At 51.1% G+C, this 14,451-nt stretch overlaps 1 protein-coding gene across 3 annotated transcripts in view; it reads right to left on the bottom strand.

Annotated features, from left to right (window-relative positions):
* The window catches only part of Acot7 (acyl-CoA thioesterase 7), an 89,655-nt gene that overhangs the window by 42,641 nt on the left and 32,563 nt on the right, over positions 1-14,451 (bottom strand). For all 3 annotated transcript variants that reach the window (XM_021160606.2, XM_029476074.1, XM_021160605.2), the window contains exons 3-4: positions 7,042-7,198; positions 2,087-2,178 (exon numbers count right to left, since the gene is read on the bottom strand). In XM_021160606.2, the coding sequence (XP_021016265.1) occupies positions 2,087-2,178; positions 7,042-7,198 (249 nt within the window). The remainder of the gene's footprint in view (positions 1-2,086; positions 2,179-7,041; positions 7,199-14,451) is intronic.

Below are 14,451 nucleotides of genomic sequence, written 5' to 3'. Positions count from 1 at the left end.
GATTTCTGAGTTCGAGGCCAGCCTGGTCTACAGAGTGAGTTCCAGGACAGCCAGGGCTACACAGAAAAACCCTGTCTTGAAAAACACAATAAGACAAAAACAGCACACCCAGAGATAGACAGACAGACAGACAGACAGACAGACAGAATGAAGGGACTCCCTCTAGCCAGCCCAAGCACGGCAAGCACGGTCTGGCAGGCCTTCCCCTCTTCTCATTCCTTCTGCCTTGCTACGGACAGCTAGATTTCATTCCTAACGCTACCACCAAGGTCTGTCCCCAGTACTTGGAAGGTGCAGGCAGAATGATCTGAAGCTCACGTCATCCTGGGCCACACAGCAATCTCTAGAGCTCAGCTTGGACTGTGTGAGATCCTGCCTCAAGTCTTCCAATCCAAAACACCCTAACTAACTAAAGAGCAATAATAAAAAATAAAACATTAGCTGTGTGTAGTGGTCCACACCTGTAATGCTAGCCCATTGGGTGAGGGGCATGCAAAGCCATCTTGGGCTACACAGCAGGGGAAAGCATCAATTAAATCACAGATGTCTCCAAGCACACCCTGACCAGCTACCCAAGCCCAGCTGACCACTGAGCAACGAAGAGTAAGCCCCCCTTGGCCCAGGTGATCCAGAGCCATTGGAAAGGATGGAGAGAACGGTCTCTCACCCGTGGGAAGCTCCCCATCCCACCCAACACACACCCAGAGACACCCAAAAGGAACAAGGGCTGTGCGTGTGGATCTGCAAGAAGAGAGCAGGCCTATCATGCCAATCTAGCTCCCAGTCTTTCCTACTACATAAATCCTTACCACAAGCAAAACCTCCTCGTGCCAACACTTCCCTGGTATATATGAAGGCAGCCAGCACACTTCGGAGGAGCTCTTTACAAATAAGGGAAGTCTCTAACAAGACACAAGGACTGCCTGTTGTGCAAGTTTCCTCTAATATTGAAATATACTATCCTATAGAGAAGTTCTTTGAACAACAAAGTAAACAACTCACAATAGCTTCAAGAAGTCCCTGAAACTGACTAGATTTACTAGGCCTTCTTCCTGCCAGACAAGCAATAAACAGAGTGTCCCCCTCAAAGAGCAGACCCAGAGAAGACTCTGTGACAGGCTACGCTGCAAAAATGCCTCTGAGACCAGACCAATTGCCAAGCAAATAGAAGTGAAGCAGAGCTGCAAAGAAGACCCTCAGAGACTCTGAGAGCAGACCAGCTGCCTGGAAGAAGTTTAAACAGACCAAGCCAGTCATTTGGAAAGGACACTCCCCAGCCTGTTGAGAGTTGTGACCCACAGGCTGTGTAGCATGCTCTAGGTCCCCAGCTTCTGTGAGCTGCAACCCATGCTGGGGTGGGCTTTGGTGATGCGGCTGTCTAAATGATTTCAGCTCCTGTAATAAACCCCAATAAAATTCACTGATTTACCAAGTTGGACTTGGGTGGTATCCAAACTTTGGTCTGTTGTGGACCCCCTACCTGGATCATGCATATGTGTATGTTATGCCTCCTCAACAAAAATTTTGTCACACAACACTGTCCTAGACAGCCTACTGGTAGTAGGACCCACTCTAGAGACAAACACCACAGACTCTTCTCATCCAACCAAGGTTCTACTCACACTAGACAGACAGGAGGCAGATACCAGCACAGGAGAAAGCAGGGCCACATAAGACCAAGTCCTCACACAGGTGCACCAGTGGCTGAGGTACAATCCTGTTCTCTGGGACTTTGGGGGTTGCTTGCCTGGTGTAGTCTGCCTGACTCTCACTGGAATACAGCACTCATAAGTCTATCATCAGCTTTGTCTGCTGTACAAGTACAACACAGGGATGCCCTAGCGTGGGATGCAGGTCGCTGACAATCGCATCCCATGAGTTACACGCCCTGCAAACCAGTGTGTCCTCAGGACCTGAGCTCGATGTCCCTCACCCATCCAGAGAGGCCCTGCCAGGCCCTGGGCCTGAGTGCTACAGTCTACCTGACGCTCCTCAAGGCTGCTCCTGCAGCTAAATGAGCCTCCCCCAACTCAGAGGGACCCAGGTTCTGCATTCCCCCAAGAGAAAAGTGAAGGGGTCATCTTACCACAATGGGAGGCACCTCAAGGACCTTGTCCACATTCTTCAATGACAGGGGCACATACCACAAGGTGGCTTTATTGGTCAGCTTTTTGGTACCTTAAGAGAAGAAAAATCACATGAGTGATCCCTTCCTTTGGCTACACTGGCAGGTGGTGCTACCAGCCCTGAGCGTGCCAGGGCTGAAGCACTGTTACTTCTAGCTCCCAATCTCCAAGGCTCTGTCCAGCCTCCTGGCCTGAGGATACTGTCATCATGGAAGCATGGGAGCAGACTTCCCAGTGTGCAGAGGGGCTGTGTGGGCCCAGGACACCCCACCCCCATCCCAGTGCTCCATCTGTGGTAGCTCTCCCCTTACAGAGGCTGTTGGGAAGACATCAGAGGACAGGTTCTGACTGACTCAGCCCTGAGGCTAGCTTCACAGAAACTGGGTGAAGCTGTGGCTCTACCAGCAGAGAAAGGACCTGTTAGATGCAGGAGGGCTGATGAGGCCAGGCCAAGCCACTACCCCACCCAAGTCCCTACCAGGAGATACTGCTGTTGCCTTATGAAGACTTGACACCCTCAGCTCAAACTAGAAGGAATCTTCCAGAAGACCAAATGCTGCAAGAGTTTTCACTGGTAGGCAGCACCCACACCAAGACTCATGGACTGTGGAGACTGCAGATGAGAGTAGGCCTTGAAGTGTCAGGACAGGTACCACCAACCACTGCCCAAAGTGCAGACACCTGGGTCTGCTCCTCAGGCCAGTGTGGGCAGGCCAGTCGCTTCTCATCCCCCCTTACCGTCCAGGAGGTAATGTAAAAGCTCCAACCCAGAACTTCTTCCCCATGAAGGCAACAGGCTCAGACTTACTTGTGGCACTGAGCTAAGACATGGAGCAGAATTGATTCCAAGGCAGGAAAGCCTTTCTGGATGAGAGGTTCCTGGTGTCACAGGCCACTGGTCTGTGAGCCTGGTCTCTACTTATCCAAAAGAAGCCAGAATCCCAGAGAAGTCAAGAGCTTTGAAGCAACTTGGTCATGTCCTAAGTACACGTGTACCCAGGGATCTCCAGTTCCAGTCACCTCAGAAAATATGTGAGTATGCCTTTGAGAAGTGGCTTTGACGATATCAAAGACTCAGGGCACAATGGGGACAACAAGAGACAGGAGCAGTAGAGGTGGGTGCTGCCACCCTGGAGAAGAAGTTTCCACTAGCTACCCTAACACACCTTCCCAGTAGAGACCTAGGGCTTCCCTAAGGTTACAACAAGCACATCGCCAGGCTCCCAGTCAAGCCCTCCCACAAGGAGGGTGTTAAAAGACAGCCTGCAAGGGTTCTCCTATTCCACAGTGGCAGGCCTCTCAGCCGCACCCAGACACGTGGCGCCCCAGGATAAGGCTGCAGGCTCCCCCGCCTGAGAACCACAGGCAGACACTATGGGAAAACATTTTCCCATGCTTTGACTGAGTGAATCTGACAACCTGCTTTTGAGAATAAAGATTTCCTGTTGGACTCAGAGCCAGCATGAAGAGCTGGTTTCCATGGAAACCCAAGTGGCCTGCTAAACCTAAATGAACAGCACTGAGACAAACCACTAATTGTGTAATCTCCACTCTTCAGTGGGGCCATTGTCGAGACTGCTGCACTACAGTCCTCTTCAAACCTCACCAGCCCCCTGCTATGGCCCCGAGCAGCACACAGCAATGGCGTCCCATGAGCTAATACTCCGACGCCCCAGAGATGCACGTGTGGCATCTCAAGAAAGGGTGGTGGCCAGGTTTGTGCTCACAGCTGACTTTGCATTGCAGCTCAGCCCAGATAGAGGGTGTCTCTAGGTGAGGTCCCACGAATATCAAGTTCAGCCTTCACACAGGCTGCAGCCCTGAGTGTGCACCTCTCCTCTGTGTCCCAGAACTCATCCATTCAGATAGGGCATAGAGTCAGTGTGGTGTTAGATCAAATGGCTGGAAGTCAGGCCACCTTCCAGTGGACGTATGGGCTGGGAAATGGTAGGGAGAAAGTACCAGTGTCCAGTCTACAACAATGGGCTCTGGGGTCAGACAACTAAGCCACGGGAAGACTCTCAGCCCTTTCTGCTCTGACAACAGGCTGTCTCCATCTGTGCTACAGGAAGAAGCAGCAGCAGGAGGATCTGAGACAACGGCCAGGCCCCACCGAGAAGAGCTGCAAGGCCATGCTTCCCCTGAACAGTAAGGGTGAATAGTACCCATCCTTGTCCTGAGCACAGTGCCAGCACTGCCTCTGCCCTTCAAGCCTGCTCCCTCCACCTCCTTGGCAGTGCTCCCTCCCTCCCTCCCTGTTCACCCTTAGGGCAGGAGGGAACTCTAGGGAAAGAGTTGCTATGGAGTGAGGGCAAAAGGCCAGGCTGCTTCTTAAAGTATTTTCTTTTAAGAAGCATTTTGATTACTTAAAACAGTTTGTTGTATGTGTACTAGTATTTTGCTGCATGTAAGTCTGTGCAACACACGCATGTTTGGTATTCCCAGAGGCTAGAGGAAGGGATCACATCCCCTGGAACTGGAGTGAAAGTGGCAGTGAGCCTACATGTAGGTGCTGGGAATTGAACCCAGCTTCTGAGGAAAAGCAGCCAGTGCTCTCAACTGCTGCCATCGCCTCTGCAGCCCTAACAAACCACACATGCACTCAGTAGACCAGGCTGCCTCACACTCAGAGACCTCCACCTCCAAGTGCCAGGACCCAAGGTGTGGGCGGCCACCCGTGCCCTCACTCCTTTGCTGTGTACACATGTGTCTATGTGTAGAAAGCTCAGCTGCTGAGAGCATTTCCTGCTCTTGCAGAGGACCCCAGTACAGTCCCCAGGACCCACAGCAGGCAGCTCACAACCACCTAGAATTCCAGCTCTAGGAAATCTGTTATTTTCTTCTGGTTCTGTTATTTTCTTCTGGTCTGAGTAAGACTTTTATTTATTTATTTATTTATTTATTTATTTATTCTCTAGGAAATCTGTTATTTTCTTCTGGTCTGAGTAAGGCATTTATTTATTTATTTATTTATTTATTTATTTATTTATTTATTGTTTTTTTTTGAGACAGGGTTTCTCTGTATAGCCCTGGCTGTCCTGGAACTCACTTTGTAGACCAGGCTGGCCTCGAACTCAGAAATCCGCCTGCCTCTNTCACTTTGTAGACCAGGCTGGCCTCGAACTCAGAAATCCGCCTGCCTCTGCCTCCCGAGTGCTGGGATTAAAGGCGTGCGCCACCACGCCCAGCTCTGAGTAAGGCTTTCTTAAGAGAATGTGAGAATATGTGGTTTGGTTAAACCCTCTAAGAGTGTTTGTCCTGTAGCCTGTAACCCAAGCTCTTCCAGATGGCCATGTCATCCTTTCATTGGCTACACAGCTGTACAAAGATCAGTGACAAGAGATGCCAGGAGGTCTATGACCTATGGCAGATTACCAGTCCTAGCACCAATGACCTGTGGGTTGGGCTTCTCTGCTATGGGGACAGAGGATCTTGACAATTCTATAAACTCCAGAGCATCTTTATGCACTGCCTCTCTCCTGACTCACACACTGCAGTGCCCTCTGCTCCTTGGGCTCCTGGGGGCTGAGGCTTTGGTTGTTACAGATTAGGCAGAAATGTGATTTCTTTTAAACTATATTATTTTATGTGTGTAAATATGTATGTGTGTACACTGTGTGCACATCTGGTGCCCTTGGAGGTAGGAAGAGGGCAACAGATGCCCTGACACTGGAGTTAAGACAGATGTGAGCCACCATGTGCATCCTAGGAATCAAACCCAGGTCCTCTGTTAGGAGTGGCCAGTGCTTTTAAGCACTGAGCCATCGATATTCCCTTGGGAATCCATTCTTAAGGCAAGCCCCATACAGTTTCTGAAGCTGAAGTTTCCCACAGTGAAAAGATCTACTGGCTGGTTTCAAACAAACACGAAGACCAAGGACCCCAGGGGTGGTCAGAGGTGACAGCAACCCCAGCTAGACCCAGCAGAGGAAGGTCCATAGGACAGATAGAAAACCCTCCCTGCGCTGGCCTCTCTTCCCCGAGTGGTACATAGCTGTGCCTTCCTGTGCCATGGCCGGAGAGACACTCTAATGCCAAAGGGCCTGAGAGCAGAGCAGAGGCCTCGCAGCCTTCCAGTACATAGTGGCTGGGCTCACACAGCCCATTTGAGTCCATCCCTGCTGAAATCATTGGAATGTTCCAGATGGAGCGCTCTGTTCTTAGCCATTCCCAAAAAGACCTGAGCCCCTTAGTCAGCTCTCAGTCACCACTCCATGAGGTCACCACTGCAGAGACCTGGGAACAAGGAAAGAACGAAGCAGCCCAACCTCCAAGGCATATGGACCACAGGCAGAGTTGGGCAAAAGGGCCTGCGCTCCCAGCCCGGTTACAAAAGAAACGTAAGCTCTTCATGAGAAGGAGCTCCACACTCATGATGCCAACAGAGAAGAGGAGAAAGGTTTCCATAGTTACCAAAGCCAAGGAAAAGGTTCAGATGAACCAAAGGCAATGGCTCACCCAACCTGGTTTCTAGATGGGCAGGGGCAGATTGGTCCAGGAGCCTCTGCAAAGTCATACAAGGCAAGGTCTAGAATAGCGGGTAGATACAGAGGCACAGGTGGCAGCCGTGGACTAAGTGGTCTCAAGAAGGAGAGGGAGCAGGCTGGGAATCCTGGTCTGGCTGGAGGAAGTCTACCATGTCTAGGCAGTTGGCCTCGGCTGTTTAAGAAAGGCAGCTGAGCAAGCCAGAGGTAGGGAGCCTGTAAACTGCATTCCTCCACCATCTCTGCTTCAGTATGGTCTCCCCAGTGATGGCTGTGGCCTCTAAACCGAAACAAAGCCTTTCTTCCCCAAGTTAGTTTTGGTTCGTGTTTCACCACAACAACAAAAAGCGAACCAGAACACTATTGTGGTCCGTGCTCAAAGATGCTACCGCTGAGGGTTGGCTGGTGAGAAGCACCTGGGAGTTAGTTACCTGTGAGGATGTTCTCCGACATCACATGGACCTGGACCTCCACAGAGTGCTTGGAAGTGTAGGTGATCTCTGCACTGACATGAGCCACCTCGCCGATGCACATGGGTGACAGGAAGTCGGTGCGCTCCACCCGTGCCAGGGCAGCCACACAGCGCTCCTGCAAAGACCAGAAAAAGACATCAGCCCAGTCCAGCCCAGCAAGTCCTTACGACAGAGATGCTCTGCAAAACTGCCCGCTTTGTTCCTCACTGTAGAATAATGGGACTGAGGGACACTTCTAGCCTAAGCGTGGAGAGACACCAGAGAGTACCTCAGAGTCGCTGCCATGTGCTTACCAGGACATTTCTTCTTATTTTTCTACAATCAACATGCACTGCTGCTTCACAAGGAATATTGGAAAAGCACACAGAGCTAGAAAGGGGGTAGCCTCACTCCCCTTCCCAAGAGAAGCAGTGAGGGCTCGGGTCGGGCTTGGCTGCCTGGTCTCTCTCTGGCCTGCTTTAGTGTTAGGTAGTAGCTATGCACCTCCCAAATACATCTTCACAGTCGCATCTTCCTCAACAAGGAAAATCATCTTCCTATTGTTGCTATGTTACCCACCTTCAATGTGGTACCAGAGGGACCGGCCAGAGAGTGCACAGGAACAGAACAGGCCATCTATGGAAGTGGTATCCCCAGGGCACTAGAGACTAGTAGTCTCTGTCTCTCTGTCTTTTCTCTCTCCCCGCCCCCCACATACACACTCTGAACCTTTAAACAGATGACCCAGACTCATGATTCAAAATTCTAAATTATTAAAAGAGCATCTGGTACCAAGTATAGCTCCAGCCAGTTTGTCCCTGAGTCACCTGCAAGCCCTGGGTACATGGCATCAGCCCCACAGTGAGGCCCAGATGGTGGATGCAAGCATGGTGACTAACTGCTCTTCACCCTCAAAACCCACCCCTTGCAGTCTAATCTAGACTGTCCTACAGGCTGAGTCTTGGTCTAACCTGGACTGTCCTACAGGCTGAGTCTTGGTCTAACCTGGACTGTCCTATAGGTTGCTTCTTAGTCTGTTAGGGCTGCTGAAACAAAAATTAAGCTGGGTGTAAAACTTCATCTCTCCAATTTTCAGACTAGAAGTCTGAGATAAAGACACAAATGGACTCAAGTCTTATAAAGCCCTTCTTCTGGGTTCATGGTTGAAGAGCATGATTATTAGATTAACATTATTGTCTCTTAACATAAGGCCATTAAGTAGGGCCTGGTGGCACACACCTGCAATCCCAGCATTAAGAAAGACAGGAGGACTAGGAGTGGAGGGGAGGGTTCCAAGGCAAGCCTGGGCTACACAAGTTACCTGTGTCTGAGGTCTACCTAGAGTACAAAACAAGACCCGGACTTAAAAAGACTCAATAAATAGATAGATGAGTAGGTACTGAACCCTTCACAAAAGCTGAACACCAGTTGTGTCTTCCACACCTATTCCTGGGGTCCTGGCAATTGTTTTAGTGATCAGACTGACTAGGGATCTCCATCTCGTGTTAGACACACACCAGCTTCAGTTGTGGCGTAGCATAAGCAATGCTGTAGCCATGACCTTCACACCCAACATCCTCTGCACTTCAGGGGTCAGTGTTCCGATATGCACTACTAAAGAGCCCTTAAAAGGCCAGTGACACCCCCACCCCACCCCGCCAGGGTCACAGGCACCTCAGGGTGCCTTTATTGAATAGGCTTCTCTTCCATCTTATTAATAAAATACCAGATGACCTGGTGTCTGCAGTGACACCATGGGCCCTCCCTCACCTGCCACACCAGCACTTGGACTTTGTGACCTTCTCCTGGAACAAGCAGCTTTCTCAAGATAAGACCTCTGGGCTCACTAGGCTGGTGAGTGAGGAGTCACTTCTCAGCCACTCCTTACAATGACCCTTTGACAAGAGCCACGATGGAAGGACAGCTGGCCACAGCTGCAGAGCAGGCAGAAACCATTAGTCCCAGCCCGGCTGTGTCACCCCCATGTGTGTGTATGGTTTATGATTGTGCTTACATGTATGTCATGTGCATGTGTGCACACAGTGTGAGGCCAGAGGAAGGCCTCAGGAGTTTGCTATCAGTCTCCACTGTAGGGAACGGAGGGATCCCAGAGAGAACACGCAGCTCTGACCTGGCTTCAGCCATGTCAAGGACTCCAGAACCTCAGCCCACAAAAGTCCCAAAGTCAGCTGAGGCTCATGAGGGTGGCAAACTCAACGGGGGTGGGGGAGGGGGGAAGGAGGGAGGGAGAGGAGAAAGAGAGAGAGAGAGATTGATCAGCCTGTGAGAAGACAAGCCCACTGCAGCATCTTCCTCCTCCCAGTGTTTATATCTGACACTGCTCACCCACAAGCCCTCCTACAGAGACTAGCTAACCCCTCACCTGCTAAACCAGCCCTCCCAGCCCTCCCACCTACTGAGAACTCACCTGCTCCCTGGAGTCAGGAGCACATCTCCCTCCTAGAACCTACATCCTCGGGAAAGAACCTTGCTCAATGCTCTCCCGGGCAATTCCCACACAAACAGGCTGGAGGCTGAAATCTCCCGGTAACACAGACAGCACAGAGACAGACCTCAGCAAAGCAACTAAGACTGGGCAGGAAATGAAAGATTCTAGAGAGGGCTGTGTTCTCTCACCCTGCACTTCCCCCACTTCCATCTGCAGGGCTTAAGATCCTCCCATCCACTATACTGCTTATTTATGCAAAGTAAAAGGGGATTAAAGAGTAGTTCACCAGTTCATTCTTCTGACTATGGCGCCACCTACTGGCAGAAGCTGGAAAGGCAAAAGCTAGGTGGAGCCAGGCAAGCATGACACTATCCCGTGCGCTGTGAACCAAGCGAGAGGTGACTAAGGCCAGGCAGCACTACTTGGCAGTAAGGTTAAGTTGGATCCCTACAGGGACAAAACGTGGGCACATGCTCACACACACACACTCATGTCTGAGGCAGGAACTCACCTAGCTGTTACCCAGCATACCAAGGCCCACCCTCTGGGCTACCTCCAGTGGGACAGGTCAGCATGCCTGTCCTGTGGCCCTGGTATTTATAGTCAGCAGGACTATAAATAAGTAAACGAGGGGGCACACAGTCAGGTGCTCAGAAGTCCCTGTGGGGATGCAGCACACAGCCACGGTCAGGTGAGAGGATGCAGGTCTGAAACCCCGATGAGAAGCTGGGACAGCAGAAAGACATAAGTCCTGAGGCTGACCTCAGGCCAGACGCAAAGTCAGGAGAGCTAGAGTCAAAGGCAGACCAAGGGCCACTGGGAAAGGAGGGCACAAAGGCTGGGCTCCCTTTTTAGTCTTCTCTCATCAGTGTCAGTCTCCCCTCAGTGATGGAGGATGCTAACTGAAGCCCTGAGGCAGGAGGAGAACACAGAGCTCCATTTGTGCTGACCCCAGGAGCCTTTTAATTCACTTCTAGCCTGAAGAAAGCAAAGCCCAGCCCGACATGGCCCTGCTCCCTGTCTGCACCAGGGTAGCCAGGTCCACAGAGAGAGAGAGAGAAAAAAAAAAATCCCTGCTATGTCTAGGGAAGAGCAGCTCGGACAGGGAGGAGAGACACAACAAAAGCCCTAGAGACAGGAACACACTCAGGGTGCTCAAGAAGGAACCACAGGAATAATGCCCAGAGTAGGGGGAACGGGGAGAGGGGGTGGGCAGGAACTTTGGCTTTGACTCCAGAGCTAACGCCCACTGCCTTACCACGTGATATACTGAAGTCACATCCAGAGGGGCTCTGGCTACTATACTGGGTACTGACACAGTGAGAGGGGACGCTGACCAGAGAGGCACTCTGCTAAGAAGCGGTAGCAGCAGACCCAGGGCAGGTGGTGACACCGCTGATCACTATGGCCAATGTCCAAGGCAGGAGAAAAGAAGATCCAAACACAGGCCCCAGGTTTAGAGCCCAAGGAAACAGGGACTCAAAGCATGAGTTCCACAGAGCAGAGCTGCTCTGTAGGTGGCTCAGGCCCGCAGTGACAATGTGCCCACACCCCTGAAGCATGGGGTGGGCATCACATGAGCTACAGCACTGCTCTCTGGATGGCCGTGCTTACTCCTACCTTTTTTTTTTTTTGGAGACTTTAGGGCCTTGGCTGTCCTGGAACTCATAGCAATTCTCCTGCCCCTTGCTCCTGCATACTGGTGATACATACATGTGCCACCATGCCTGGCCTAACTTAATGGCATCACTGCCCTCCCACCTGTCCTCACAAGCTTCCCTCAGACACCCACTGCCTTTCTCTTGAAGCTTCTCTACATAAAGGGTGGCCTCTGAGACAGCCAGCGCATCTCCCTACAGCCACCAGAGGGCACCCCATGCACCAAGCTCTAAGGACGGGCCCTTCCCTACAGAATGAAGCCAAGGCCTGTGCAACCCTCCCCACCCCCGCCACATCATGCCTGTGTGGCTCATTCAGTGCATCCAAGCTCCTACTTCTCCACTGGTCAGCCTGAATGCCAAGCTGTGGTCTAAATACCTGGGAGCCCAAAAATACATGTGTGAAAACTCTACCCACCTATGTGAAAGGATCAGGAGTGGAGCATCTGGGCAATGACTGAGTCACGGGGCCTGAAGGCACAGCACTCAGATGACATAAGTGCTTTGAAGACAAACAGAGGTCTGGCATGAACTCTACCACAAGGTGACACCAACTATGACTCCCCAGACAATCTACTAGTGCCAGAGCAGTTTCTGCTGCTGACAGGCTGTCCTGGATTTATCCAGGCTAGTGGAGATACAACAGTTGGCAGGACCCCATAATAGAGCAGATACAGGGAGTGAACAGAGGCATTCATAGAGACTGCTCACACCGACCGTGGTGGCCTGGCACGTGTGTGACAGCATGATGCCACACAGCCTTCCTCCACCAATACCTGTACACCAAGACCTGCTTCAAAAGTCTGGTACTGCTTTGAAAATCTGTTAACCATTACCTAAGCCCTCTAACCTTATGGATGGATCTTGCCTCTCTTCAAATACAATACTGCAGCTGCAGTAGCAACTGCCCTTCTCTAATCCAGGAGCCCTCACAGCCTGTCCCCACACTGCCACTGCCCTGCCAAGTGCGTTTCTGTGACATCCTAGCCCCATGGTTCCAATGTTCCCCAGGACAGTTCCTCTCAGAGACCCAGTCACTGGCTTTGAGCGTCACAGGATCTCCTCAGCTGTAAAGTGTGACCGTGAGGTGGCACTGAGCAGGGGCGTCCTCAGTACACCTTCCACCTCAGGTTCTTCTACTGTCCGGACCACACGTACAGTCTCTCCTCCACCATCAACCCTAAGTTAACCAAGACAGCCAGACTCCGCTGCTTCCAGATTCCTGCCAACTAGGAATGCTGGACTTCTCCACGTCTCCATGGAAACCCACTTCTCAGAGGACACTTGTGAGCTGGGACTCCCCGTTGATGCAGGGGCTTCAGAATGGCGGTCTTGTCAGCAGGCACATCGGTGTCCTGGGTGACAAACCACATCATCAATGAGAAGTAGTTTTGCTTCTCTTTGCAGGACTGAAGACTGAACCTAGGGCTTCTCACATTCTAAGCAAGCACTCAGCACAGGTCTTCTCTTTAATCTTCATTCTGAGATGGTATGTCACTGAGTCGTCGAAACGGGCTTTGAACTCACTGTGAAACTGTGACCCTCCTGCTTCGGCCTCACTAGGAGCTAAGGTGACAGGGCAGCGTTATTATCTTTTCTGGGAGCAGTAGGGTCTCAACAGTGAGTTTAAAATCTTCAGCTGTCCACTCAGGAAGCAGGTGCTGCTTTCACAGGGCACAGGCAGAATGCACTTAGCACAGTCATCTTAGGGGCTCTGGGATTCTGGGAAGGCCCTGGAGTACTGGCTTCCACCTAGTTACCAGCTGCCTCAGCCCTCAACAGGAGAGGCAACCTGTGCTGCCCAAGCCTGGTGTCTCCTCTTCAGCTGTGGAAGTCCCAGATGACATCTTCACGTAGAGGCTGCTTCATCTGCGCCCTAAGTCTGTTGTCTGCTGGGGCCACGTGCCACCACAAGTCTCTAGACCAGTAGTTCTCAGCAACCTTTTAATACAATTCCCCATATTGTGATGACCCCAACCATAAAATTATTTTCATTGCTACTTCATTTTTTTAAGATTATTTAATGTATGTGAGTGCACTGTAGCTGTACAGATAGTTGTAAACCTTCATGTGGTTGTTGGGAATTGAATTTTTAGGACCTCTGCTCGTTCTGGTCAACCCTGCTCTATCCAGTTGGCCCTGTTCGCTCAGGTCAACTCTGCTCACTCAGTCCCTGCTTGCTCAAGCCCTGCTTGCTCGGACCCAAGGATTTATTTATTATTATACACAAGACGCACCAGAAGAGAGCGTCAGATCTCATTACAGGTGGCTGTGAACCACCATGTGGTTGCTGGGATTTGAACTCGGGACCTTCGGAAGAGCAATCAGTACTCTTACCCGCTAAGCCACCTCACCAGTCCTCCTTGCTACTGTAATTTTATGACTGTAATTTTGCTACTGTTCTAAATTGTAATGTAAACGTCTGTGTTTTCCAGTGCTCCAGGTGACTCGAGGCGGCCTCAGCAGTAGCACCTGATGCTTCACCTGCACATCTACATCACAGCCACTGTCCTTGCTTATACCTTGTGGCAGGCTCAGTTAGCTTCCACCTGCCCTTCTGCAGCTGCCTCAGCGAACTCTGCTCCCTCAGCCTTGAGTCAGGGATCAGGCCTGGCTCTCGACAACCCTTGGGCTGAAGGGAATGCTGTGGCTCGTTTGATCTTCTCTCCAGATCAGACAACTTCCTGGACATGAACCACGGAGCTGTCTTCCTCCTGTCTTTCCCATGTTCATTCACTGCAGTAACACAGAGCAATGCCTGCCAAGAATTCTTCCTCCCAAGTCACAACTTGGCTTGGTCTTCAGTCTAGCTCAGCTTTTCATTTTGCTTCCTCACAAAGCTTCACCATTTCTAATGTGAAGTCACTGGGACAGAGACTGTAGCTGAACTGGCAGCGTGTCTGCCCAGTGCACACCAGGCCCTGGGGTTAGTGCTCAGCACCACATACACAGGCTGCTTTGATCTTCTCTTAGTCCCACACTTAGGAGGTAAAGACAGGAAGATCAGAAGTTCAAATTCAGGCCAGCACGATGCCTCGGCCAGTAGGGATGCTTGCTGACAAACTGGATGGCCCACATTCATTCTCTGGAAACTACACAGGAGAGAGACAGACAGACAGACAGACAGACAGACAGAGAGAGAGACCACTACAGAAAGTCACCCACATGCTACAGCACACATACACTCTCTGTCGTAGGGTTTCACTTCTGTGAGCAGACACCATGACCAAGGCAACTCTTATAAGAACATTTAATTGGGGCTGGCTTACAGGTTCAGAGGTT

This window comes from Mus caroli, chromosome 4, assembly GCF_900094665.2.
Source record: "Mus caroli chromosome 4, CAROLI_EIJ_v1.1, whole genome shotgun sequence".
NCBI classification, from domain to species: Eukaryota; Metazoa; Chordata; class Mammalia; order Rodentia; family Muridae; genus Mus; species Mus caroli.
This window is presented reverse-complemented; position numbering and strand designations above follow the sequence as displayed.